The sequence below is a fragment of the Ovis aries genome, chromosome 3 (genome assembly GCF_016772045.2).
Source record: "Ovis aries strain OAR_USU_Benz2616 breed Rambouillet chromosome 3, ARS-UI_Ramb_v3.0, whole genome shotgun sequence".
NCBI lineage: Eukaryota > Metazoa > Chordata > Mammalia > Artiodactyla > Bovidae > Ovis > Ovis aries.
The window spans coordinates 1,380,170-1,405,171 of NC_056056.1; the positions used below are offsets into that span (position 1 = coordinate 1,380,170).

The following is a 25,002-nucleotide window of genomic DNA, read 5'->3' on the forward strand; positions in this document are numbered from 1 at the left end:
CTTCAGGTGGCGTTGGTTGTCAAGAACCTGCCTGCCAGTGCAGGAGACGTAAGAGACCTGGGTTCGATCCCTGAATCGGGAAGATCTCCTGGAGGAGGGCATGGCAACCCCCTCCAGTGTTTTTGCCTGGAGCATCCCAGGGACGGAGGAGCCACAGTCCGTGGGGTCGCAGAGTCAGACGCACCTGAAGCGGCTTGGCATGCATGCAGCACGTGCCTCCTCTGCCCCCGCGAACCCCCAGGGCCCTGCAGAACAGCCCTGTCCTGTGCAGACCTCAGGTCCCCTCAGAAATGGGGCCCGGCTTGGCAGCTGCAGGCCTGGCCACGTGACCTGGGCTCCCCCGAAGCGTGAGGGTCTCTGTCTCAAGGGAGCCCAGGTGGGGCTGGTCACTAGTCTCCTGGACCCCCTGTCCTCCTAGTGAGCCAACTGGCTGGAGCGGGCCTGGCTTCACCTTTGCCCGCTTCTCAGCAGGGTCTTTGCAGACGCCCCCTGCCACGTTGGAAGTGGGTGCTTGTCCCAAGTTTCTTCCCAAGGCAACTTGGAAAAGCCTGTCTGGATGGAGTGGGTGGGACTCCCAGTGGGGCTATCCTTGGACTGAGACTCACCCTAGGGGTAGGGACCTCCAGGGCGATTCTCGAATTCTGACTTTGGGGGGGCGCCGGATGCCCAGGGACCCCGTGGGCCTTGTGTCCCAAACACGCCCAAACCTCCTCCCCCAAGGGGGACGCTCATACTGGAACCTGGCCTCAAGGATCCGGAAGCCTTGGTCATTTTCAAAACCTTCCGAGATGACAAACGAAGCAAGAAGGTCTCCTGATACTTTTATTGTTCCTTAATCGGATAGCACAAAGTTTCCCTCTTTTTTACTTAAAAAATGCACTTTCCGCACACTGCTGCCCACAGAAGCACTTCTTTCCCTTTGGAAACCAGAGTTTCCCGAGAGGAGCCCTTCTCCGTGGTTACACTATCTAAGGTAATTTAACGAGAAGAGGGTATTTCCTTTAATGATTATCAACCTTGATCATGTCTACTAGGGCGAACACTGATGTGTGTTTTTTTTTCTCTTGAGAAACAAAAGCCATCCACTTATTAATCCAAACTACAGCACTGCACTTACAACACCCACGGCATCGACTAAAGAGATAGGTCACCACCTCAAGGGAGCAACAGACGGACACTGCACAATGGAGCTACGGGGTACGGGGTCCGGACGGCGGGGCCCTGCGCCTGTCCACGCACGCCGGCCGCCGCTCTGGGGCAGACGTGGGCCCACGGGCTTCTCGGAGTCTCGGCTCGGTTCATCTAAGACACAACACACGGTTGAGGACAGCGGTGGTGATGAGATGCAGCTACAGAGCCTACGTCGCCCCTCCGTCGCCGAGCACAGCCCGGGCGGGGGTGGGGGGGCGCTTCAATGAGACACGACACTCATGTCCATCGAGCTGACCACGATCTACGGCCAAGTCCATGCGATCCTAATTGTTCTTGGTGAGAGCTGGCCAACAGTCATCGCCTTATATCTTGAGTATATTGACCAGAAAGGGGGACCGGGTGGGGGGACCGGGGAGCCCCGGGGCTGTGGTTCCAGCCGTCAATAAGGGGAACGTCAATTCTGTCCACGGCGGGCGCCCTCCGGCTGGAGCTGCAGAAACGTGGGGGCAGTGCCTCCCCGCCCCCTCCCCGCCCCCGAGACGCCGGAGTCCCCGTTGCTGATGAGTTTTCAGAACGAGCCTTGTTCGTCTCCCCCACGTCGCCTCGCAGCTGTCCCACAGGCGCTTCCGGGCGGGTGAGGGCGCGGGCCGGCGGCCCCCGGGGGCCGGGGCGGGGACTACAGCTCGTCGGAGCGGATGACGTGGAAAAGGGTGACGTTGTAGAGGACCTGGTGGCCGTTGTTCCAGGCGTACAGGGCGCGGTCCTTGGGGTTGTAGTCCAGCATGGAGATGTGGGAGTACTTGTTCTGGAAGGGGATGTCGATGTACTCGTAGGCGGAGGCGTTGGTCTGGTAGGCGTAGTGGACCTTGGTGCCGCCCGAGTAGCCGTTGGTGACGTAGAGCGTGCCGCAGATGATGAAGGCCTCGCCGGCGCTGCGCTTCGGGTAGCTGGTGTTCCAGGTCTGCAGCGCCTGCAGGGACACGGGGTCCAGCCTGCTGATGACGATGTTGCCGGCGTTCTGGTTGGTGGCGTAGACGGCCCACAGCCCGTTCTCGTCCACCATGAGGTCGATGTCCGAGTGGCCGCCCCAGGCGTAGTGGTACATGTTGTTGTAGCCCGCGTAGTCCAGGCTGCGCGTCTTGAGGATGGTCTCCGTCTTCAGGTCGAAGCGGATGATGATGTGGCTCTGGAACTTGTTGAAGTAGACGGAGCCGTTGTAGACCACCTGCCCTGTGCCGGACCAGGGGTGCGGGAGGCGGTGGGACGTGAAGTTGTCCGTGGTCATGAAGTCCAGCATGGATCTGTACTCGCGGACGAAGCGGTTGTTGTGGTAGCCGTCCATGTACCAGACCTGCGGGGACAGCGGACCCGTCAGTGGTGCTGAAGGAGGGGGACCCCCCACCCCGGGAAGGCACCACCTCCCGGACTGGGGATCTGGAGACGCGGTGCCCAGGGAGAGAGCAGAGGAAATGAGGTCACGCCCCTCCTCCACACCCACGGGGTGCTTCTGCAGGGGCCACCTCCCCATCGGGAAGGGAGCGTCCAGTCTGGGGAAGGACACCATGTGCATGGACGTGGGACCCACAGCCTGGCTGCGGGCGTGGCCGGCAGGCGCCCTCTGCTGTTCCCGCCAGGCGGGTGGTGGCAGAACCCACTAGAGGTCCCCGAGAGCGTCTGTCTGGGTACCCCTGGGCTGTGAGCCATCTGACTGCTCCCTGCTCTCCCGGGCGAGGGTGCACAGCAGGTGGTCCATCTCATCTGGGAAGGCTGGCCCCCATCAGCAGGGGACATCGCCCTCCACAGGACACTGGGTGGAGGGCACGGCCGCCTGGCCCACGTGAGGACGCATGCCCACAGCGCCAGCCAGTGGGTGAGGCTGACCACTCTCGAGATCACCAGGAAGGGGACACCGGGCGCCCTGGGGGCACGTGCGTCAGGCCTCTCCTTCCGTGCCAGCCTCACAGCGGGCCGGACTGACTCACCGGCCGGTGGGGGGACGTCATTAGTCTGGCAGAAGGGACGCTGTGTGTACAGTCACTCCCAGTCCCGGGCAAGCGCCTCTCCCTGAGGAACCCGGCTCCCCGGGCTCTGAGCGCAGTCCAACCACGGCAGCAAGCCCAGCGAGGCCCGAGTCAGGGGTACGGAGGAAGAGCCTCCCATGATCGCTTAAACGCCGGTTGACTCGAAAACTGTCTAGACTTTGTACAAAACGCTTTAGTCATTTTCAACCAATCTGGGAGCAAATTAGAAAGCGATGCAGTTAGTCAGAGGAAAATCTGCCAGGCTAATGCCATTCCCGGTGCATCTGTCTGGCAATAAGACAGCTGCTTTATCCGTCAAGGGCTCTGCTGGCTGCAGGAGAGATTAAGGATGTGGGAGCTTTCAGACGTGGTTTTACACATGCGTTAAAAATTTAAAAAAACAACCAAAAAATGCACCCTTGCTCCTGAGACACCCATTCAATGCTTAGAGACAGATGTGCTTTCTGTTTTTAACAAGATTCAAATAAACCAAGAGCTGGGTCTCATCTGAGGCTGTTCATTGCCTTTGGTCTGTAGGAGCAGCCCTCAGTGCTCTGGGTTAGAGGGGCGCAGGGCTGGGTGGGGTCCGTGCTGTGGGTTAGAGGGGGCGCGGGGCTGGGTGGGGGTCAGTGCTGTGGGCTGCGGGTTAGAGGGGGCGTGGGGCTGGGTGGGGGTCAGTGCTGTGGGCTGCGGGTTAGAGGGGGTGCAGGGCTGGATGCGGGTCAGTGCTGTGGGCTGCGGGTTAGAGGGGGCGCGGGGCTGGGTGGGGGTCAGTGCTGTGGGCTGCGGGTTAGAGGGGCGCAGGGCTGGGTGGGGTCTGTGCTGTGGGTTAGAGGGGGCGTGGGGCTGGGTGGGGTCTGTGCTGTGGGTTAGAGGGGGCACAGGGCTGGGTGGGGTCCGTGCTGTGGGTTAGAGGGGGCGCGGGGCTGGGTGGGGGGTCAGTGCTGTGGGCTGTGGGTTAGAGGGGCACAAGGGGCTGGGTGGGGGTCAGGGAGGGGGCCAGAAGTGCACAGGTGATGGGCGGGCACTCCTCTCACACCGTGCCTCCTCTTGGTTGCCTCCCGGACGGGGAGCTCACTGCTTCTCTCAAGACTGAGCTCAAGTGACAGCCCCTCTGCACCCTCTCCTGAGCCCCCATCACAGCTCTTTGAATATGCTCCCTTCTCCGCTGCCCCCATGAGTGGTGCAGTACTTGGTTGGGTTCATGCGTCCCTGGACCTCCATCCTGTGGGCAGAGCTGGGTGAAGTCAGCATCCAAGTTTTAAGGACTTTTAAACTATAAAGAAAGCTGAGTGCCAAAGAATTGATGCTTTTGAGCTGTGGTGCTGGAGAAGACTCTTGAGAGTCCCTTGGACAGTCAGGATATCAAACCAGTCAATCCTAAAGGAGATCAGTCCTGGGTGTTCAATGGAAGGACTGGTGCTGAAGGTGAAACTCCAATACTTTGGCCACCTGATGGGAAGAACTGACTTGTTTGAAAAGACCCTGATGCTGGGAAAGATTGAGAGTGGAAGAAGGGGACGACAGAGGATGAGATGGTTGGATGGCATCACCGACTCAATGGACATGAGTCTGAGTGAACTCCGGCAGTTGGTGATGGACAGGGAGGCCTGGTGTGCTGCAGTCCATGGGGTCACAAAGAGTCGGACATGACTGAGGACTGAACTGACTGAACGGCCCTTTCCTCCGATCAGCTGGCCCAGCACTGGGCGGAGGCAGTGGAGGGCGGGAGGGAAAGTGAGCACAGGCGCCAGACGTTTGCCAGCCAGCTCTCAGCCTGGAGGCCGAAGCCACTGTGAGCCCCTCTGTGCAGAAAGAGAAGCTCATCACAGCCCCCAAAGGCCCTGACGGCAGCTGGCGCCCCCCTCCAGTCCTCTGCGTTCACTGCGGTCTCACCTCAGACGCCTTGTCCTTCTCCACCCGTCCTGCGTCCCCGCCCGTCCCGCCCCCTCTGGGATGCTGCCCAGAACTGCTGAGGCCTGGAACCAGCATCCTCCACCTGGCTGTGGCCCCTGGGAGCTTTCACACCCGGAACAACCACACAGACCTTGGGGGTGGAGCCGGGCACGGGCTGGTTACAGCCTCCAGGTGATTCTAACATTTGGCAGGGTCCCCGAGACCACCCCTCCCAAACGCCCAGTATGGAGAGGCCCAGAGGGGAGGGTCTCACCCAGGGTCAGCGGTGAGTCCACCACACCCGCTGCCCGCCTTCGCTGGGCCACTTCCTCCCAGACCCCGGAGGCCACCCTCTGACGTGCCCATGCGACCCCACAAATCGGGTCCCATTTGCAGGCTCCGATGGGGGTAGACAGCGACCTTCCACCAGCTTGCTCCCGGGTATGACCACAGCACCCGCAGGGTGAACCATCACTGCCCGGTAGGACGGCTCAGGCTGGCCTAGGGGCTGAGAGCCTCCAGTTCTCCGGGCACTGGCGACCTCAGGGCCACCCTCCACACAGGCGGAAGCTCCCTGTGTGCGCTGTTCTGCGTGAAGGACAGCGGCGCCCGGGGCTGAGGAGGCGAGAGCTGAGGGCACACGGGGGTGAGCAGCCAGGGCAACCCCAGGCAGGGGGCACCCACGGCGGGACTGCCAGCAGAAGAGAGGTCCTGGGCGAGTGGCGGGGGGAGCCCCTGCAGGTCTGAGGCCCGCGTGCCCCCGCCCAGAAGCACCCCCACCCACGAAGGCCTTCTCATCAGAAAAAACAAAGCAACCTGCGGGTTATTCCCTGCTAAAGACCACGCCTAGAGCAGAGATGCTACACCTAGAGTGGAGGTGGCGACCAGCCCACTTAAAAGACGCTTACTCCTCGGAAGGAAAGCTATGACCAACCTAGACAGCACAGTAAAAACCAGAGTCGTCACTTTGCCTGGGAAGGTCCGTCTAATCAAAGCTATGGCTTTTCCAGTAGTCATGTATGGATGTGAGAGTCGGGCCATAAAGAAAGCTGAACGCTGAATAATTGATGCTTTTGAACTGTAGTTCTAGAGAAGACTCTGGAGAGTGCCTTGGTTCTGCAAGGAGATCAAACCAATCCATCCTAAAGGAAATCAACATTTGAGTATTCATTGGAAGGACTGATGCTGAAAGAGAAGCTCCAAATACTTTGGCCACCTGATGTGAAGAGCTGACTCACTGGAAAAGACTCTGATGCTGGGAAAGATTGAAGGCGGGAGGAGAAGGGGTTGACAGAGGACGCGATGGTTGGATGGCATCACCAGCTCAATGGACATGAATTTGAGCAAGCTCCAGGAGCTGGTGAAGGACAGGGAAGCCTGGCGTGCTGCAGTCCATGGGGTCACAAAGAGTCGGACACGACTGAGTGACCGAACAACAACTCTTTTAGTTTTGGTACTTAATTCCCATCAGACCAGTTGGTGTATAATTGTTTCGGTAATTAATGATAAGCAGAATATCTTTTGACATGTTAAACTGTTTTGAATTATTTCTACAACATTAACTTTTCGAGTAATTGTTTTGTTTCTGGATCTTAATTTTAAATATTTTGAGATCAAGAATGATGTCTATTTTCTTTCAGTTTCACTGATTGTGATTAACAAATTGACAACTTAAATATATTCCTAAAATAAATGTATAAAGGTAGTATTCAGATGGAAGGCAAGAGATCCCATGAAAAGTTTATAGGATGACTCTAACCTGTTTGCATTTTTCTTTACATTTAGAACCACAGAAAATAAAAGGTCATGAAACGTACTGCCTGTGACCATAGCTGAAAAAATAAAAAGTATACGGGCCGGTCACTGCTGAGAAAATGGCTGCTTCTGGGCTGGGTGGAGGACCGCGGGAGCCCGGCATCCGACTGGCGCTTAGCACACGTGCTAACCTGCTTCTAACAGCTCAGCACAAAGGCAGGGGGACAGGAAAGCCCCCTGAGGGCTCCTGGACAGGGGTCCCAAGGCAATTCCCCACCCCCACTGTTAGCCGCAGTCCCTCTTATCTCACCCCTGTGGCCTGCACTGAAGCTGACATTGATTTATTTTTTGGAGCGAGTTACTGGTCTCCTGTGTGTGTGTTTGTGTGTGTGTATGTGTGTGATCAAAATCAGACAGAGAAGGGAAAGATCAAAACACCACTGGCCAGACCTGGGGACGCATCGCTGTGAGCTGTCGGCTGTGCTGAGCTTACGGCTTGAGGCAGGGCTGCCAACTGCCCAGGGTCACGGAGGGGCCCCAGCGCCACGGAGGGGCCCCAGCGCGCCCTGCCAGGAGCCGGTGCCCTCCCCAAGGAGCCGGCTCCCACCAAGGCCTCTTCCCACCTTCCCGCCTGCCCTCCGTCCATCACCAGGGCCCCCTTCCTGGAGGGTAATCAAACTCATCAAGCAGAAAAGAGATATCTAATTTCTAAAAGCCTCCCTCACCACATTGATGGCTTTGTGAACCGCTGTCTTCATGATAAGGAGGCTTCTAGGAGCCCGGATACTTGGTACCTGAGACAAGATAATTTGACAAGCGCTCACTACAAAAAAAAAAGCCAACTTATGGGAAAAGATCTTGATTGCTGGGAAAGATTGAAGGCAGGAGGAGAAGGGGACGACAGAGGATGAGACAGTTGGATGGCATCACTGACTCAATGGAATTGAATTTGAACAAACTCCGGGAGACAGTGGAGGACAGAGAAGCCTGGCATGCTGCAGTCCATGGGGTCGAAAGAGTTGGACACAACTGAGCAACTGAACACCACCACACAAAATAAAACTGACATTGACCTGGGGACCAAGAGGAACAACACCTGTGGTGTCAGTTGGGGTAGAATCCTCCAGACTGGGGTTCGTCCTCTGCAGCACCAAAGTCACTGGTTCTGGCTCACGGACCCCAACAGGTCTGCTGGGTCACAGGGTGTGTGTGACCCAGCAGGAGGTGGGGAGAGGGCATTGGAGGGGAGGGTGAGTTGGGAGACAGCCTGAACCTCAGAGGTCAATAAACGGTTAATAAAATCATTAACCAGCCATTCCTGAGACCTTGGGCAGCTCACGTGAGGCTTCTGGCCCTGGTTTTCCCATCAGCCTAGGGGAGACAGACGATCTCTGGCTGGAGGGCAGCTGCAGGACTCAGCGAGGCCAGGCACGGGACCGCAGCTGAAGGCTGGGCACAGCCGTCGCCGCGTCCGGAAACCACTGCCTCCTCTCGTATTCCAACATGTGCTCGCGACGCGCTCTGCCGGCCCCTGGCACTCAGGGCCCGCCCTCGGGGTCCGCCGCCATCACCTTGTTTTCACGTCGGCATTGCTGATATTTCCACCCACGTCTGTGATAAGGGCACACTCCTAACCGAATTCAGAACCACGGCGGCATTTTCGGGGAGGCGGGGGAGGGGCAGAGGATGAAATTGAAGGATAGGGTAACATTCGGCCAATTAAATCGTTCACTGGTGATTGACTGGTAATTCATTGGCCAATTAAGCTGTTAGAAAACGTCCAAGCACCAGCTCCCTGTCACGACTCAGAAAATAAAATGAAAACCAGCATCGCCCCCAGAATCCCGACTCGGTGGCTTCCCAGGTTTGCAGGCTGTAGCCGGCCCCGCTCCCCAGAGCCCCGCGCCTTTGCCCCCAGGGATGAGGTGTGGGAAGGGGCTGCTGAGGAGGTGGTGGGGAAGGTGGAGGTTGTTGCATAAAGAAAATGCACAGGCCGCTAGGAAGTGGGAAATGGTCCCTCAGGCGTCTCCCCCAGGAGGACTGTGCCAGAGGCACCGTGCAGATTCCGGACTGAAACAGAAGCCGTCGTGCCCTCTAAAGGGGGAGGGGCCGTACAGAATCCAAAGGGGCGGGGCCGGGGAGGGAGAGCATCCAAAGGGGCGGGGCCTGGGAGGTACAGCATCTAAAGGGGGCGGGACCTGGGAGGTGCAGGGTCTAAAGGGGGCGGGGCCTGGGAGGAAGAGCAGCTGAAGGGGCGGGGCCGGGGAGGTGTAGCGTCTAAAGGGGCGGGGCCGGGGAGGTGCAGCGTCTAAAGGGGCGGGGCCGGGGAGGTGCAGCATCTAAAGGGGCGGGGCCGGGGAGGTGTAGCGTCTAAAGGGGCGGGGCCAGGGAGGTACTGCGTCTAAAGGGGCAGGGCCGGGGAGGAGCAGCATCTAAAGGGGGCGGGGCCGGGGAGGTGGAGCGTCTAAGGGGGCGGGGCCGGGGAGGTACAAAGATCAAGTCTCAAGATTTCTTCCCTTTAAAAATCCTCCAGACCAGGCTTAGAGGAGCTCACATTTCTAACCTCCTTTCTCAGTCTGCCTGTGAAGACTTGAGTTTTTTTTAAGTGCTTCTTTTCTAAACGTCTTGTAGGCAAGGGGCTAGATAAGAAAGGCCCCGGGCTGCTGGGTGGTTCACTCTGGGTGCCAGCGGTTAGGCTGGTGGGCCACCAAAGGACAGGGAAGCCACAGCGCCTCCCCTGCCCGGAGAACCAGAGCCTGGGACGTGCGGGAACTCCCCGCGGTGGAAGGCTCCCCCACGCTGCGGTTAGGGTCGCCGTCTGGGCTGAGCCAGCCCTCTGCTCCCCACACCCCGAAGGGACTCCAAACACAGAACTTGGCTGCCCCCTCCCCGCACCCCTGCATCCCCATCAAGACAAATGTGGCGCTTGCTCGACTCTCTCCTTTTATGAGGTTTTTACCCAGGGGGAACAGTCTAGAAAAGAAAGAGCAGGCTTTTTTCCTAAATCAAAAGAGGACATGAGTTTCTATCAGCCATGAAAGGAATGGCAAATGAAACACAAATGAGGAGTCATTAGAACAAGAAGGCCCAGCCACGCTCTTCTTGAGGGGAGCGGGGGCAGGGCTGAGACTGGGAGGTTTCAGCCCAGAGGGCTCCCTCGGCTCCCAGGGGCACAGCCGCGCCTGGGGAGGGGGTCGCAGGCCTCCCCACCCCACACCATCCCTGCCACGGTCATCCTCACATAAGACCCGCCCTGCAGTCTTTGACTTGGGGTTAGCACAGGGCCCTCAGCAAGGGACCCAGGCCGCTCCCCCAAGCCCCCGGAACCCCCACCCCCTTACTAAGGAGCACCAAACTTCGTTCATCCACAGACTCCACAGACCCAGGCCAGGCCGAGGAGTCACTTACCCTGTTATCACCTTCTGGGGCCAGGGGGTCGGTCATCCAGGAGCCAAACCTGGAGCCGGAGGTCTTGACGGTCACAGGGTCACTTATGCCGGTCAGCTTGCCACACGCTGGAAGAGAGGGCCCGGTGCAGCAGGGTGAGTGCCTCGCCCGACCACCACGCCGCCCTGCCCTCGGCTGTGACCAGGCGCGCTGGCCCTGCTCTTCCTGGGACAACCCCAGCCCCAAACGGCAGAGAGCAACTGAGGCCAGGGCGGGTGGGGAGAGGGGGGCGCAGCCCTCCAGGTCTTGGGCAGGGGTGGGATGCCAGAACTACACCTCTGGGGTGGGGGTGGGGGCTGGCCTTGCTCAGGCGCCGTCTTCTCCTCTGGGAGGTGGGGGCAGCAGCAGCTGCACCTCCCAAGGCTGTTGGAGAAAGTCTACCCGAGCCCGGGTGCCAAAAGGAAGGTGCCGGACGGTCAGAACCAGACCGGGAGAAGGCTGGCTGCTCCTTCCCGCTGGAGGGCCTGAGAGCTTCCCCACAGGGCGACGGCTCCTTACTGCCTGGAGGAGGCGCCCGGCGTCAGGGGGCTGGAGTGTGAAGACATGGCACACGGGGGTGACTGCGCCCTGGGCATGCCCTCAGCGCCCTCCTGTCACACAGATGGAGGCTGGAGGCTGACCACCCGGCTGGGATGTCCTTGGGGTCACCCTGCCGCTCGGGCAGGGCTGAGCTGAAAGCCCGCACTCCTAGGCATCCAGCAGAAATCCCCCTCCTGCCACCTGGACGCCAACCTGCGCACATGGCCCTGAAGTCTTCAGGAAAAAGTGAACTCAGCTGGCCTCACAAGGACAGAAGGTTCCTGAGCCACCGAAGCCCAGGGGCCCCTGGGCGCAGGCACGCGGGGTCCTTGCCATCTGCAATGACCTCCTTTTCCTCCAGGCCTGGCCTGCATGAGGCCCACTCTGCTACACTGCCGCTGCATTAGCAGACGCACAGGTCAGTCTGCCAAGCTCGCGTGTTTTCAGAAGATCGCCTGTGACTTAACCCGGGGGACTGTGGTGTAGCCGGGGGTCGTCCCACCAGGCGAGGTGGGCGCAGCCTCGGGAGCTGGTCCCAGGGGGAGGCCCACACCCACCGCTGCAGTGTCTGGGGGGCCTCCCACTTTCTCCTTAAAATAAAGTGGGGTGAGTACATCCATAAACATCACTGAACCAGACTGGAGAGATGGGCCCCCCCACCGCCAACATCCCGTCTCGGTGTCCTGACAGCTTGCATCCGGGCACTGCAGAGGCTCTGGGCAGGGATCAGGGGCCGACTGCAAGCAGAAGAAACGCAGCTTTACCCCCAAATTCCGTCAAGTCACGCGGCCCCGTTCCCCAGGCTGCTGCCTCTGGCCCAGATTTGAGAAAGAAACTCAACTATTTTTACTTGTCCATCTCTTCCCAGGATCTATTTTGCCTGTTCCCCTTTCAGGAGTAATTCTGAATTTGCCTTTTTAAATACTGTCCCCTCGGGGCCCTGGCCCTCGCTGGCCTCACAGGGAGGTGAGTCTGCAGACAGGCCGAGGTCACTGCAGAGAGCAAGTCGGCCCAGCCCTATCCACACCCCCATCTGCGGAGGACAGACGGACGTTACATCCAGTTTAGCCTGCGTCTACAGCGCCCAGAAGTGAGGAGAAAGTAAGTGGGTCCTTGGAAGTCTCGAGAGAGAGTGTGCTCTTCCCTGAGAGCCGCAAAGGTCTGGAGTCCTCCCCACTGCTGAGCCGGGACAGTGGTCCCATCGGCCCCTGGAAGGAGAAGTCTCAAGGCACCATGACCAACCCCAGGGCACCACGGTTCTGCCCCGGGGGACGCCCGCTGGCACTCATCACAGCACGCCTCCCAGCGAGATGTCCCTCTCAGCAGTGCTCTGCCCCACCTTCGTTGGCCACACCTGGCCTGGGACGCGCTCCCCCAAAGGGGCGCACTCCCCGGAAGGGGACAGACTCCCCCGAAGGGGACGAACAGCCATCCTCTACAGCACAGAGGGTGAGCACGGCGGGTGGACCCCCAGCACAGCCCGTTGCTGGCCCCGTTCTTGGCTCCCCTGCGGCTGTGCCTGGGCCGAGCCCCCAGCGGGACAGCCAGACCACCCCCTTCTTCCCTGGCCACCTACACTGATGCCGCTGCAGGGCCCGCCTCCTTCTGGACCGTACCCACCCTTCCTCCCAACCCAGGTGGGGCCCGCACACCCCTGGACGTAGACCTGGGCATCTGGGTCTCACCGGCCTGAGAGGACACCCCGGGATGCCCGTCCCCCACAAGGCTCAGCCTGGAGCTGTCCGAACTGAGTGGATGAATGACTGAGCCGCCTCTTGGGAGCTGAGAGGGATAACTGCGCGCCTGCCAGAGCCCCCCTCCTCCCCCGGCAGAGGGACCATAAAGGTGGGCCACTTCTGAGTGCGCCCTTCTTATCTGTCAGGAGGACACCCTCCTCAGAGGCGGGCGTGGGATGAGCCCAGGAACCAGCCGTCATGAGTCATGTGCCAGGGAAGGCCGTGGGCACAGGCTCACACTGAGATGGCGGCCCAGTCCAGGTGGGGCTGCCCTGGGCGGTCCCGCTGGTCTGGCCCCCCGTGGCTGCAGAGAGGGGGAGCTAGCGGTGGGGGCGTCCGCGGCAGCGCAAGCCCTGCCCCACCCTGGGCGAGGTCTCCTCTGGCCCCTCGGAGGGAGCCTTACAGTCACAGGGAAGGATGGGCGGAGCAGGGCCCCGCCGGCCAGGGGGCCCGCTTGCCCAGCTCCTGATTACAGGCTGGCTCTGCTCTCCTCCGGGGCTGCAGGCCGCCTGCCCTGCTTGAGTCACGGAGTTATTTTTGGTTCTCCATCCAGACTGGTTCTGCCAAGACCTGGGGAACTGACAGGATCTAAAAAAGCCCCACGGCAGAGCCGTGAGGCCGAGTCTTGGCACATTCAGTTCACGGAAGTGTCCCTCACCTGTCAGGAGCGTTCGGGCTTCGGGCAGGGGGTGGGGGGTTGGGAAGGGGGCAGGCTTGGAAAGCCAGGCAGGGTCAGCAGCTGCATCTCAGAGGAGGCTGGTGCAGGGGCACAGCACCCACAGCTGGGGCCCCTGAGAGCCAGGACGGTCTCGGGGGGGGGGGGTGCCTGACCCCAGCAGCCCCTCTGCTGAAACCCTCGGGCGCCTGCTCGTCCTAGAAGGACGTCACTTCTGAACATGCACGTGGTCTCCGAGGGGCGCCTGAGCAGGCCCAAGGTGCCGTGCCCACCCAGGAATCGGGCCAGAGGCCAGACTGAGGGGCTGATGGCCGAGCGGCAGGCGGACAGGTCCCCAGACGGCCCATCGGGTCCGTCTCCCCCAGCCCCAGCTTTTATCCCGTGCAGACTGGGAAGAGTGGGGCTGGCAGAGCTGGCCACGCTGAGCCCTCAGACAGACAGGTCCCTGCGGACAGACCACCTGGGCGGGGCTGCCTCCCTGCACATGAGCCCCGAGGGGCCGCCTGTCTCTCCTCCGCACCCAGCAGGGCTGGAGTGCCGGGAGACCTCTCACCAAGGGAATCCGGAGCTCCCCCGGAAGGAACCCAGTCGGGTGGGGGGGGACACCGGCCTGCATGGACCCCACTGAGGTCACTGCCCTGAGCAGCACTTGAACTTGGGTTCCCTCGTCCTCGCCATTCTAGTCAGTCCCCTGCACAGTGAGACACCCTGAACTCCCCTCTCAGAGCTGCATGTAAATCCTCATGTGCTCATTTACCCACTGTCCCTGGCTCTGTCCAGGCCCCTGGGGAGGAGGTAAGGGCCCCTCTCTCCATCTCCTTGACCTTTGACTCAGGACGGATGGTCTGACTGGGGGCAGCCCTGAAATTAGCTAGCTCCTCTTATTTTGGGCTTCCCAGGTGGTGCTAGTGGTAAAGAGCCCGCCTGCTGATTCAGGAGATGTAAGAAACTCAGGTTCGATCCCTGGGTCGGGAAGATCCCCTGGAGAAGGGCATGGCAGCCCACTCCAGTATTCTTGCCTGGAGAGTCCCCATGGGCAGAGGAGCCTGGCGGGCCACAGCCCAAGGGGTCACAGACGGTTGGACGCGACAGAGCGCCCACGCGTACCTCTCATCTTACAGACGGGAAAATCCTGGCGCTGACGGGACACGGGGCAGTGGCGCTCTGCGCTGGGTCTCGAGTCCCTGGCTGCAGCTGGTTTAGCCGCTGTGGTGTCTGACTGCAGGCCGTCTGGGGCTGGGGCGGCGGTGGGGGGGTGGGTATGCAGTGAAAGCTTGGGGGCAGGGCTGCCAGGCAGCCCTGCCTGGGAACCAAATGACTCCTGAGAGACGCTGAGCCCAGGGTCCAGTTCCCGAAGTCAGAGTTTCAGATTCAAGTTCTGGCTGGGCCATTAGGAAAAACACACAATCCCATTGAGAGAAGGATTTAAAAATGGAAACAGAAAACCAATGGGACCAGCAGCCCTTGTTCTTTTTTTTTTTTTTTTTTTCCTCCCCTGTGCATGTTCTGGGCTCAGGAATTGTCAGCAACACTGATGTGGAAAGGAGAGACCTAATTAAGAGGACTTTGGGAAACTGCAGGGAGACCCTCATCCCCAGCCTCACAGCACGAGGGTCACCGAGATGCTCTTCACTAGAGCAAGAGGCTTGCAGGCAGAATGAGATCCGGGGCCAAAGGGCGAGGTGGAGGGGGGCAGGGTGTGGGGTGGGCAGGGGGCCGGGGGAGAACTGCTGGCCCCTGCCTGAGACTCTGTGTCTCCAGGAGTCCTGCCCACCCAAGATGGCACTGTGTGGGCAGCTGGCTTACTTGTGCTATGCTCATAGCTGCCTCCCAGCAAGGCAAACAGCCTGCTAAGAGGGCACCTACTTGTACCTAAAATAAAGACTAAATGAAGTGGCCACAGGATAGTAGCTGGGGTTTAAGCCGCCGAGCTTGAGTGAAGGCTAGGGTGAGGGCGAGGCTGCAGCTGAACCTACAGCCTGTGGTCTGCCCTCCGCCTGCCTCCCTGCCGGCCATCTGTCTCATACTCTCTCTACCTGCCGACCACACTATCCCTTACGACCTCCTCACCTGCCCTCGTGTGCTTCCACCATCTCCTCTGTGCCGGGCTCGCTGCACAATCCGCGACGTGAACTCACACACAGCGACCCCAGGGCACAGGGACTCCTCTGCCTTCGTTGTATAGATGGAGGGGAGGTCGGAACCGGAAGTGGTCAGTGCCCTGGTTGAGCCACACGGCCACCGAGTGGCACTTCCTGCCTCAGGACACCAACAGGCGGGGCCCTCGGCTGCTGCCCTCCTGAATTGCCTGCCAAGCGCTGGTTAGAGGCAGATCCCCACCCCCGACCCCGCTGCCACTGGCTCAGCACATCCATCTCTGTGCCAAGGTCTTTCTGAAGAAGGAATTAAGCACAGAAGCGGCTGCACTCCACGGTGGAGGGCAGGGCTCCGGGGGCCTCTTCGTCCTCTCTCCTCGCTCCCGAGAGGGCCATTTCAGCGGCCCGAGGGCAGCCACGTGAAAGCCCCAAGATCGCTAGCCTGAAAAATGAATTCAGCCGGCTTCTAAAAATAGGCCGAGTTTGGAGGGGAAGGCCACCCGCCTGGGACAGGCAGCCTTCTCCTGGAAAGGCGCCTAGCGTCTCATCAGAGCTAACTTCTCTCTCTGAATTTCCACCTTACTGCTTGGTCTGTTAATCAGAAAATGTGGAGGTTTAATCTTGGTTTCTCACTGGTCTACGTGGTCTGTCTACCAGGGAATAAAAACAGTGCTGTGCGGAAATGAGTAACAAGAGAGAAGTGTCGGGGAAGTGTCCGGAGGGTCTGGAGAGTGGGATGGGAGTGTAGCGCCTTCACAGGCAGGAGCCAAAGACAGTGCCCACCAGAGGTTACCACACAGCCCGTAACCACTGAGAAGCCCGACACCCAGCAATACGCCAAGCATTCCTGCTGCCTCCTGGACGCTGATATGGGAAGGGCGGGTGGAGACCGTCCAGCCCAGACCCGTCCTGAAACTGTCCCAGGTCACCCAGCCCCGGACACACCAGGACTTGGGCACCAGGCACCACATGTGAAAAAACAGTAGCACAGAATCCCTCACAAGGCGCGGACGAGCGCACACACCACAGCGGACTCCTTCCAAGCCTCCAGCATCGCTCACTGCCCTCGCTGGGCCTGGGGGACTTTCCTAGGGCACCTAGAACAGCATTAAAAATAACCCAGACATGGGAACCTATTCACACAAAAGGTTGGCTGACTCTGTCTCCTTGCCCTTTGAACGTTTTCTGTCTCCCACCTAATAGCACTGGGTTTGTTTGTTTGTTCTTTTTTTAAAGTACTTGTTCTTTTGGGATGTTTTAAGTTTAAAATACGGCATTTGTAGTGTGCAGGGGGCGGGGGGTAGGGGATGAAAAGAGGACCAAGTGAAAGCGCCAGATAAAACCTAAAGGAAACTCGTGCATAAAGCAGAATCATGCTGTTACTCCAAAAAGTAAACAATAAGAAAATGAACCACCTTTGCGTTAGAAAACAGTGAGTGAGAAGGGCCAGCCAATCTTTCCTAAGAAAACCTAAAAATGGAATTGGGATTTAACATGTGCTATTTCAAAATGGACTCTGACGTGGACACGTTAAGATTTGCTAAATTAACCAGAAAGTTGATAAGGTGATGGGTATCCACCACAGACAAGACTCGGAAGGAGCCTTGGGGCCACCGGCTCCCAGCCCCGCACCCTCCAGGTGCCAGAGGGATCCCCTCGCTTGTTAGGAATGGCGAGCCTTCCGCCTCGATGCGATGGAATTTTCTGCATGGTTCGGTTTCTCAGGGAGCTGTGTCAGCCCTTTCCTGAAAGCTGGAGGGGATGAGATGTGCTTCCAGCTCTATGAAACTCGTGTCCTAAAAAGCCACCCAACACACAGGGACACAAGCGCACACACACCCGTGCACACACACTCTCTTCAGATGCCATGTAACATCTAACATCAGTTTTCCAGATGTGCAGCTCAGTGGGGTCTGTGAGCTGGCCTCTGCACGGGATTGGACAAGGCCCTAGGACAGGCGCGGCCTACACTCCTCAGCTACCTGTCCAGGCAACCCTACCCAGGGGCCCTAACCCAGCCACCGCTGGGGAAGCCAGGCGGGCGCTGTCCAGTTCAGCACCACTCCCTGAGCCTGAGTGAGCCAGCGGCAGGTGGGCGGTGCAGTGCCCCGCCCGCAGGGTTCTGGGCCTACCTAGTTTTTGCATGCATGCACGGAGCCTCTCTTCAAGATTGGACACTCTGCTCTGCAGTTCATCGTAGTCATAGGCGCCAATTTCCTCTTGCAGCTCGTTAAGCACTGCCGTCAGATTCTGGACCTCCTCCTTAAACTGCAATACCAATTTGGCATCGGCCTTGTACTCCTCCAACACAGGTATCAAAGGCCTAAGTTCATCCATTTTCGCTTTTATTGCCTGCAAGGTTAAAATAAGCTGGGTTCAGTGCGATGCGTGCAAAAACTTCTAACACCCTGCCTTGGCCTGGCTTCTCCCTAGGTAAGGGAAAATGTCCACACTCCCGCTTTCTTTATAGATTGATTTATTCTGGTCCACAGGAGTTAGAAGAGTATATTAAACAGTCTTCAGAACACCAACATATTTGGGAAAGGTCTTTATTGTCAGTTTAGAATGCAACATCTTATGGTTACATGCTTTAAGTCACATACACAAAGTATCTCTTTTTTTGTTTGTTTTTGTTTTTTCAAAAAATGCATTGACAAGGGTTCAAACTATTCATGAAATGCATCTACAGCCACATGCAAAAGAGATCCTGGTTGTGTTCAAGGTTCCTTAGGGGCAGGTGCTAAGTAACGGGAAATAACAGTAAAAATGCAGGCTGCAAAAAAGCTCTCTGGGTCTCTGTCATGGTTACATGGGAGTGGACTGCTTCTTCAGTCTGCAGCATTGAAAAAACTCTTTTAAGTTAGCCCTGCAAGCAAGAAAATGAAAACTGTTGAAGAGCTAGCTTACTAGCCTGCCTGAAACAGACAGCCATTAACAGACAAATATTTTCACCGTCCACTTAAAAAAAAATCACTCTTCAAGGCTAGAGTCAGTCCAGACAAACTGCTTTCACAGTCATTTAGGTGCCCTCACAGGAACTGCTGCTGCAAGTGTTCAAGGCAATTAAAGTGCGGTCAGAAGCAAGGGTAGCCTGTCTCCCCCCCCCCCACCGCCCCTCAGAGCCATAGCATTCAAGATCTGAGGACTAGGAGAGCATGCTTGCAAGGAGGAGCTAGCCCACGGATGCTGGGACATCCCTAGAGCAATCTGAGTCCACCCCCGGAAGAGAGTGCTCGCCTGATGAGGAGAGACAGAGGCTCTTCTGGGTCAGGCAGGTCGAAACCTCTTTCTGAGATAGTTCATGGTGACATGCCAGAAGCAAGGACTGGCCCACCTGAGCCCAGCAAGAGGGACTCCTCAACAGGGTCAAGCTGCTATTATTTCATTTACCGTACAGATTTATAGCTTCATTAGCTTGCCATTTCGTCTATATAATGTATGGCTTTTACAAGCGAATTAGTTCTTGCAGCACACAGGGAGAGCATCAAAGGAAAACATTAGCATAAAAAGGCCGGAAGACCCAGAGCATCAGCAGTTTGCAGTCCAGCGGGGCTGTGTAATTTGACCCGTTCATTTACATCTGGGCTTGGTTTCTAATTAACATGCATGTATGCCTTAATTAAGGTGCATATCGTTTGTCAATTTAATGATTTTGAAGCTGAGTAAACTCTAGGTGTATATATACATATTTGTACATATGTATTTATAATTTTAGGTCAAACCAACTCTGGCTCTAACAGTGGAGTTATGTGGAGGAAACAAGAGTAACTGGGAGGTGAGAAAGATGCTGGTGTCTCTCTGCCTTCCCTGCAAATCTACAGCGAGCCTTGTTGCCGCTAAATTAGGTCAGATGTGAAGAACTGCCCTGAGCGACTCCTGCTCAGAAATGGCTCTAATCAATTAAGCTAATCCTTGGCTAATGTGATTCACCTGCAGCAGCTGTGGGTCGGGAAGGACCAATCATGTCCCTTCCCAGCTAATCTGTGACTTGGCTGGAGAAGCTGGGGCCTGGGGTCCTGGCCTGGGAAGCTAATAGGTGTGAAAACCGCATCTCAACTCTGTCCCTTTCAAGGTGAATTTCCTCCAAACCAGGGCAAGGGTAGGTGGCCTCTCTACTTCCAAGGAAGGCTGCCATTGGCAAGAAAAAGAGCAATCCTTGCTGGGGTCCTCCCTGGGTTCAAACTGCGGGAATCACAGTCTCAGAGGAGGGGAGGGGGCAAGGAGGAGGGGAGGGGAGATAGGGAGGGGAGAAAAGGGGGAGGGGAGAGATGGGGGAGGGGAGAAAGGGGGAGGGGAGAGATGGGGGAGGGAGAGATGGGGGAGGGGAGAGATGGGGGAGGGGAGAAAGGGGGAGGGGAGAAAAGGGGGAGGGGAGAGATGGGGGAGGGAGAGATGGGGGAGGGGAGGGGGAGGGGAAGAATAGGGGAGGAGGAGAGGTGGAAGAGGCAGGGGGAGAGGGAAGGAAGGAGGGAGGGGACGGGAGGGAAGAGGGGGAGGGGAGGGAGGAGGGGGAGGGGAGGGGAGGGGGGAGGGGGAGGGGGAGGGGAGGGAGCGGGGGGGAGCCGCGGGAGCCGCACGGTACCTTGAACTGCCTGGCCAGGTGCTGCCTGTGGCTCTCCTCCACCTGTCTGAACTTGGACTCCAGCCCCTTCATCTGGCTCTCCATCTTCTCCACGTACTGCAAGTCCCTCTGGGTCCGCCGGTCCAGGACCTCTATGGACTGTGACATGTTCTGCACCTGCCAAAAGGCAACAAAGAGGTTCCAGGAAGGTGCGCGCGGCAGGTGCCCGAGATGGCACTTGCCAGTGCCTGGAGCCAGAGGCGGCCTGGGCCTGACTTAACTCGTCTATCAGCAGTATCGGGCTGTTATGAGCAAGAACCCCGGAACAGAGCAAACAGTCTGGTCAACATTTCCTCTGCCATTTTCCAGGATGTGTTCTTACAACCAGGGTGCAGGGACCTCTGGCTCCCTGTTGGTCAAAGCTCCAGGCTTACGGCTTTGGGTGGCTTTTTCCTTCAGGGGGACCGGCGATCGCGTCTATTCTGCGGGGGATGAAATCCATCAGGCACAATCGCCAACAAACGTGAACAGCAGGCGGGGCTCCTCTGCCTCCAGGCACAGCTCTCTCCCCCTGAATCCCACTGGGTGTCCCGCTGAGAGGGCTGAGGGCACGGCGCGGTGCTCGGGAGCAGGGGACGGGCTCCCTGCTCCTGCATCTCACAAACCATCCATCACACCCCACGGTATCACAGGCTGACTGCTCCACAAACATGCACATTCAGAACATAGAGTCAGGAATCAATCACTCAGCAAAGGAAGAATCGCCGTTCCACATCTTTACGGGCAGATCTGAATTGAGCCTAGCCTCAAGATGAAACTTTAATATTCAACAGGGTTCCAGAGAGCTTAAAAGAAAAGCTACTGCCAGAGCATTCTATTTTCAGGAAACTGGCTTGCCCTTCTGCGCCCATGCATTCAGGGTGGCGGGGAGGAGGAAAGCGGTGCACAGTTGCTGTCTGGGTCACTTTCTCAGAATTGAATCCAATCACTAGCGGGAAGATAATCACAAATCTTCATTTCTGATTTTATGTTTTTTCCTGAATTTGCAGATACCCTCCCTTTTCGGAACAAAATCGTTTGGGGTGTGAGGCTCAGCTTTGCCTGGTCAGTAAAAGAAGTCCCCCCACCAAATAAAAGACCAAGCGGCTTCTCAGTGGGAAGAACTGATGCCGCTCAACTTGGCGCTGAAGAATGCCTGGGGCGCTCCGGCTTGTCGCTTGAGCGTGGCACACAAGAATTCGGTTTAAAATTTCAGGTTTATAACATAACCGCACGTAGATGACTATGACGCCCTCTGACCCTTTCTCTTTAGATGCTTCAGGGGAAACTGAAATATATTTGCTCTACTGCCTCAGGTCTTCCTGTCCCCCATCTCCCCCGACCCCAGTGGTTTGTTCTGTCTCTTTGAGTAACTGTGGACTTCTGAGGAAATTTGTATTTCCTTTATCCTTCCAGGCCCAGCCCAACTGCCACCTCCTCCAGGGAGGCTTCCTTGATGTGCCAAGCCAGAAGTGGCCACACACCACTTGGAAACACCGTCACCTTGTTGGCACCAGGCCTGCACGGCAGCCACTCACATCCCTGTCTCAGCCACCAGGAGGGAGGTGTAAGGGCCTTGTTCACACCTGTTACCAGCACACAGGGTCCAGCCCCTAAGGCGCAGCCACAGCGGGAGGAAGGAACAGAAACGGCAGCTGCAGTCAAGACCGCTGCTCCCCCTCCCTCTCCTGGGTGGACTCTTGAAGCCACAGCAGAACCTACAAGGCTGCTGACAAGACTCTGCTGCGCAGAAATGGCTGGGCCCTCGCTGGCTTCAGCCTGGCCTTCTCAGGCCACACATAGCCCTCCCGGCTGTTCAAATGCCAGAGAAGGATGCTGTTAACGTATCTGGGTGTGTGTTAGTCGGTCAGTCAAGTCTGACTCTTTGCGACCCCACGGACTGTAGCCTGCCAGGCTCCTCTGTCCATGGAATTCCCCAGGCAAGAACACTGGAGTGGATTGCCATTCCCTTCTCCAGAGGAACTTCCCGACCCAGGGATCGAACCTGGGTCTCCTACATCACAGGCAGGTTCTTTACTGTCTGAGCTACGGGGAAGTCCTGTCTTAATGAATTTAAATGGTTTTAAATCAAATTTTAAATTTGGGAAACACATTTTAAAGATGCCAAGCTACTCACCTGCCCGATAGAGCCCTCCTGCCCGCTGCCAGTCCTTCCCAGGCTGGGCGAGCGCCTCCCTTTCCCTCCAAGCAGAGCAGATAATCCAGCCCCAGGTGGCAGTCAGGCCCCTGGGGCTCAGACCCGCAGTCTGGAGGCCCTCCACTGAGCGCGCCCATCCGCCCCTCGTAGGACGTGTCCCCAGAGGCCAACTGAGGAGCTCAGGGTCACACAGCTGCCAACGGCACAGGGCACCCCTTCCCCACCCCGCCTAAGGTGGCCACAGGGGCTGAGACGGGCAGGGCGGCAGCAACCCGGGGGGCAGACACCCCTGGCCTGGGGGGGACCCCGCCCACTAGTGTTTATGGGACATTCTTGGTTTCAGGCACTGGGCTATGGATCTCATCTGATCTTTACAAAACCCTGGGAGGCAGGCGCTATTTCAAGTCTCATCACAGAGGAGAACAAGGCTCAGAGAAGTTAAGTGACTTGGCAACTGCCGCACAGCAGACAGCCACCAGGCAGGGCCTGGACTGGCTCCAGAGCCCACTCTCTCAAATTCTGGGCCTTGAGCTTCTTCACAGACAACAGAGCCTGAGGCTCTAATGCAGGGGGGTGGGCAGGGGGCTGCGATCAGGGGACACTGGGGTCAGGCTCCTCCGAGACTGCAGGCCTCAGCAAAGCAGCAGCAAGGCTCCCCTTTCGGAAGATCCTGGGGTGGATTTTAACAGGACCCCAGTCCCAGGGAGAGAACAGACGCTCAGAAGGAAAGAGGAGGAGGGGTGGGAGGCCCCCCATACACTGAGGACGGCTTCTGCTTCAGAGCGCAGTGCCTGCCAGGACACTGTACAATCGGGCTCTAAATTTTTCAGCAGCTGTGCTGGGCAGACACGGGCAGGAGGCGTCTCTGAGGCCAGGGTTCTCAGCAGGGCTCGAGCGGCCGCCCGCCAGCCCCCACGGCCCCTCAGAGCTCCACTCCCTCTTCCACAGTCGTGAATAATTAAAGGCCCAATTAGGCTCTGGTCTGGTTTGCTGGTAATAAATGTGTGTGAAACCTGTTACATGCATTTTTGTTTAATTCTTTTACCGTGACTTACTGGGGTGGCTGAAGATGGTGGAGCAAAGCGCACGGGGTCTTCGAGGGCAGCCAGCCTCCTGCCCCGGGGCGGGGCACCGAGGCCCCTCCCCAGCCCCTTCCAGAGGGCAGAGCTCCAGGAAGCCCCCACCCTGCCCTCCTGATTTCCAGAGAGGGCCTGCTTTGCCAGAACCTGTGTGAAGGGCTGTAGATGCGCTGAGCCTGCACTGAACTGGACAGATTGGGCAGGCTGCCGGGCCTCCAGTGCCCTCAAGGAAGGCTCACCCCCCAAGGAAGGCCCGCCCCTCAAGGAAGGCCCGCCCCCAGGGCAGGCCCCCACACCCCTCAGGGCAGGCCCCCACACCCCTCAGGGCAGGCCCCCACACCCCCCAGGGCAGGCCCCCGCGCCCCTCCTCCACAGCTTGTGCTACTCAGCTGATGGGGGAGTCACGGCTTTCCTGGGGTGTGTGGTGTAAGTGTGTGTATAAGTGAGCACTCGTATGTGATGTGTGTATGATGTGTGTATACATGGGTGTCTCTGTGGTGCACGTGCGTGTGTTTACGTGTGATGTGTGTGGTGTGTGTGTGTCCTTGTGAGGTGTGCATGTGACCGTGTGTATATGTATGTGTGTATGTGTGTGGGGTATGTGTATATGAGTGTCCGTGTGTGTGTGTGTGTACAGCCGCGTGTGGTATCCGTGTGTATCTGTGTGTACAGCTGCGTGTGGTGTCCGTGTGTATCTGTGTGTACAGCTGCGTGTGATGTCTGTGTGTATCTGTGTGTACAGCTGCCTGTAGTGTCCATGTGTATCTGTGTGTACAGCTGCCTGTAGTGTCCGTGTGTATCTGTGTGTACAGCTGCCTGTAGTGTCCATGTGTATCTGTGTGTACAGCTGCGTGTGATGTCTGTGTGTATCTGTGTGTACAGCTGCGTGTGGTGTCCGTGTGTATCTGTGTGTACAGCTGCGTGTGATGTCTGTGTGTATCTGTGTGTACAGCTGCCTGTAGTGTCCATGTGTATCTGTGTGTACAGCTGCGTGTGGTGTCCGTGTGTATCTGTGTGTACAGCTGCGTGTGGTATCCGTGTGTATCTGTGTGTACAGCTGCCTGTAGTGTCCATGTGTATCTGTGTGTACAGCTGCGTGTGATGTCTGTGTGTATCTGTGTGTACAGCTGCCTGTAGTGTCCATGTGTATCTGTGTGTACAGCTGCGTGTGGTGTCCGTGTGTATCTGTGTGTACAGCTGCGTGTGGTGTCCGTGTGTATCTGTGTGTACAGCTGCGTGTGATGTCTGTGTGTATCTGTGTGTACAGCTGCCTGTAGTGTCCATGTGTATCTGTGTGTACAGCTGCCTGTAGTGTCCATGTGTATCTGTGTGTACAGCTGCCTGTAGTGTCCGTGTGTATCTGTGTGTACAGCTGCCTGTAGTGTCCATGTGTATCTGTGTGTACAGCTGCGTGTGATGTCTGTGTGTATCTGTGTGTACAGCTGCGTGTGGTGTCCATGTGTATCTGTGTGTACAGCTGCCTGTAGTGTCCGTGTGTATCTGTGTGTACAGCTGCCTGTAGTGTCCATGTGTATCTGTGTGTACAGCTGCGTGTGATGTCTGTGTGTATCTGTGTGTACAGCTGCGTGTAGTGTCCATGTGTATCTGTGTGTACAGCTGCCTGTAGTGTCCGTGTGTATCTGTGTGTACAGCTGCCTGTAGTGTCCATGTGTATCTGTGTGTACAGCTGCGTGTGGTGTCCGTGTGTATCTGTGTGTACAGCTGCGTGTGATGTCTGTGTGTATCTGTGTGTACAGCTGCCTGTAGTGTCCATGTGTATCTGTGTGTACAGCTGCCTGTAGTGTCCGTGTGTATCTGTGTGTACAGCTGCCTGTAGTGTCCATGTGTATCTGTGTGTACAGCTGCG

At 57.6% G+C, this 25,002-nt stretch overlaps 1 protein-coding gene across 2 annotated transcripts in view; it reads right to left on the reverse strand.

The window, feature by feature from the left end:
- Window positions 1-808: 808 nt before the first annotated feature.
- The window catches only part of OLFM1 (olfactomedin 1), a 39,731-nt gene continuing 15,537 nt past the window's right edge, over window positions 809-25,002 (reverse strand). For both annotated transcript variants that reach the window (XM_027966138.2, XM_027966137.3), the window contains exons 3-6: window positions 19,881-20,036; window positions 17,431-17,650; window positions 10,233-10,339; window positions 809-2,503 (exon numbers count right to left, since the gene is read on the reverse strand). In XM_027966138.2, coding sequence (XP_027821939.1) covers window positions 1,829-2,503; window positions 10,233-10,339; window positions 17,431-17,650; window positions 19,881-20,036 — 1,158 coding nt within the window. In that variant the 3' untranslated portion in view covers window positions 809-1,828. The remainder of the gene's footprint in view (window positions 2,504-10,232; window positions 10,340-17,430; window positions 17,651-19,880; window positions 20,037-25,002) is intronic.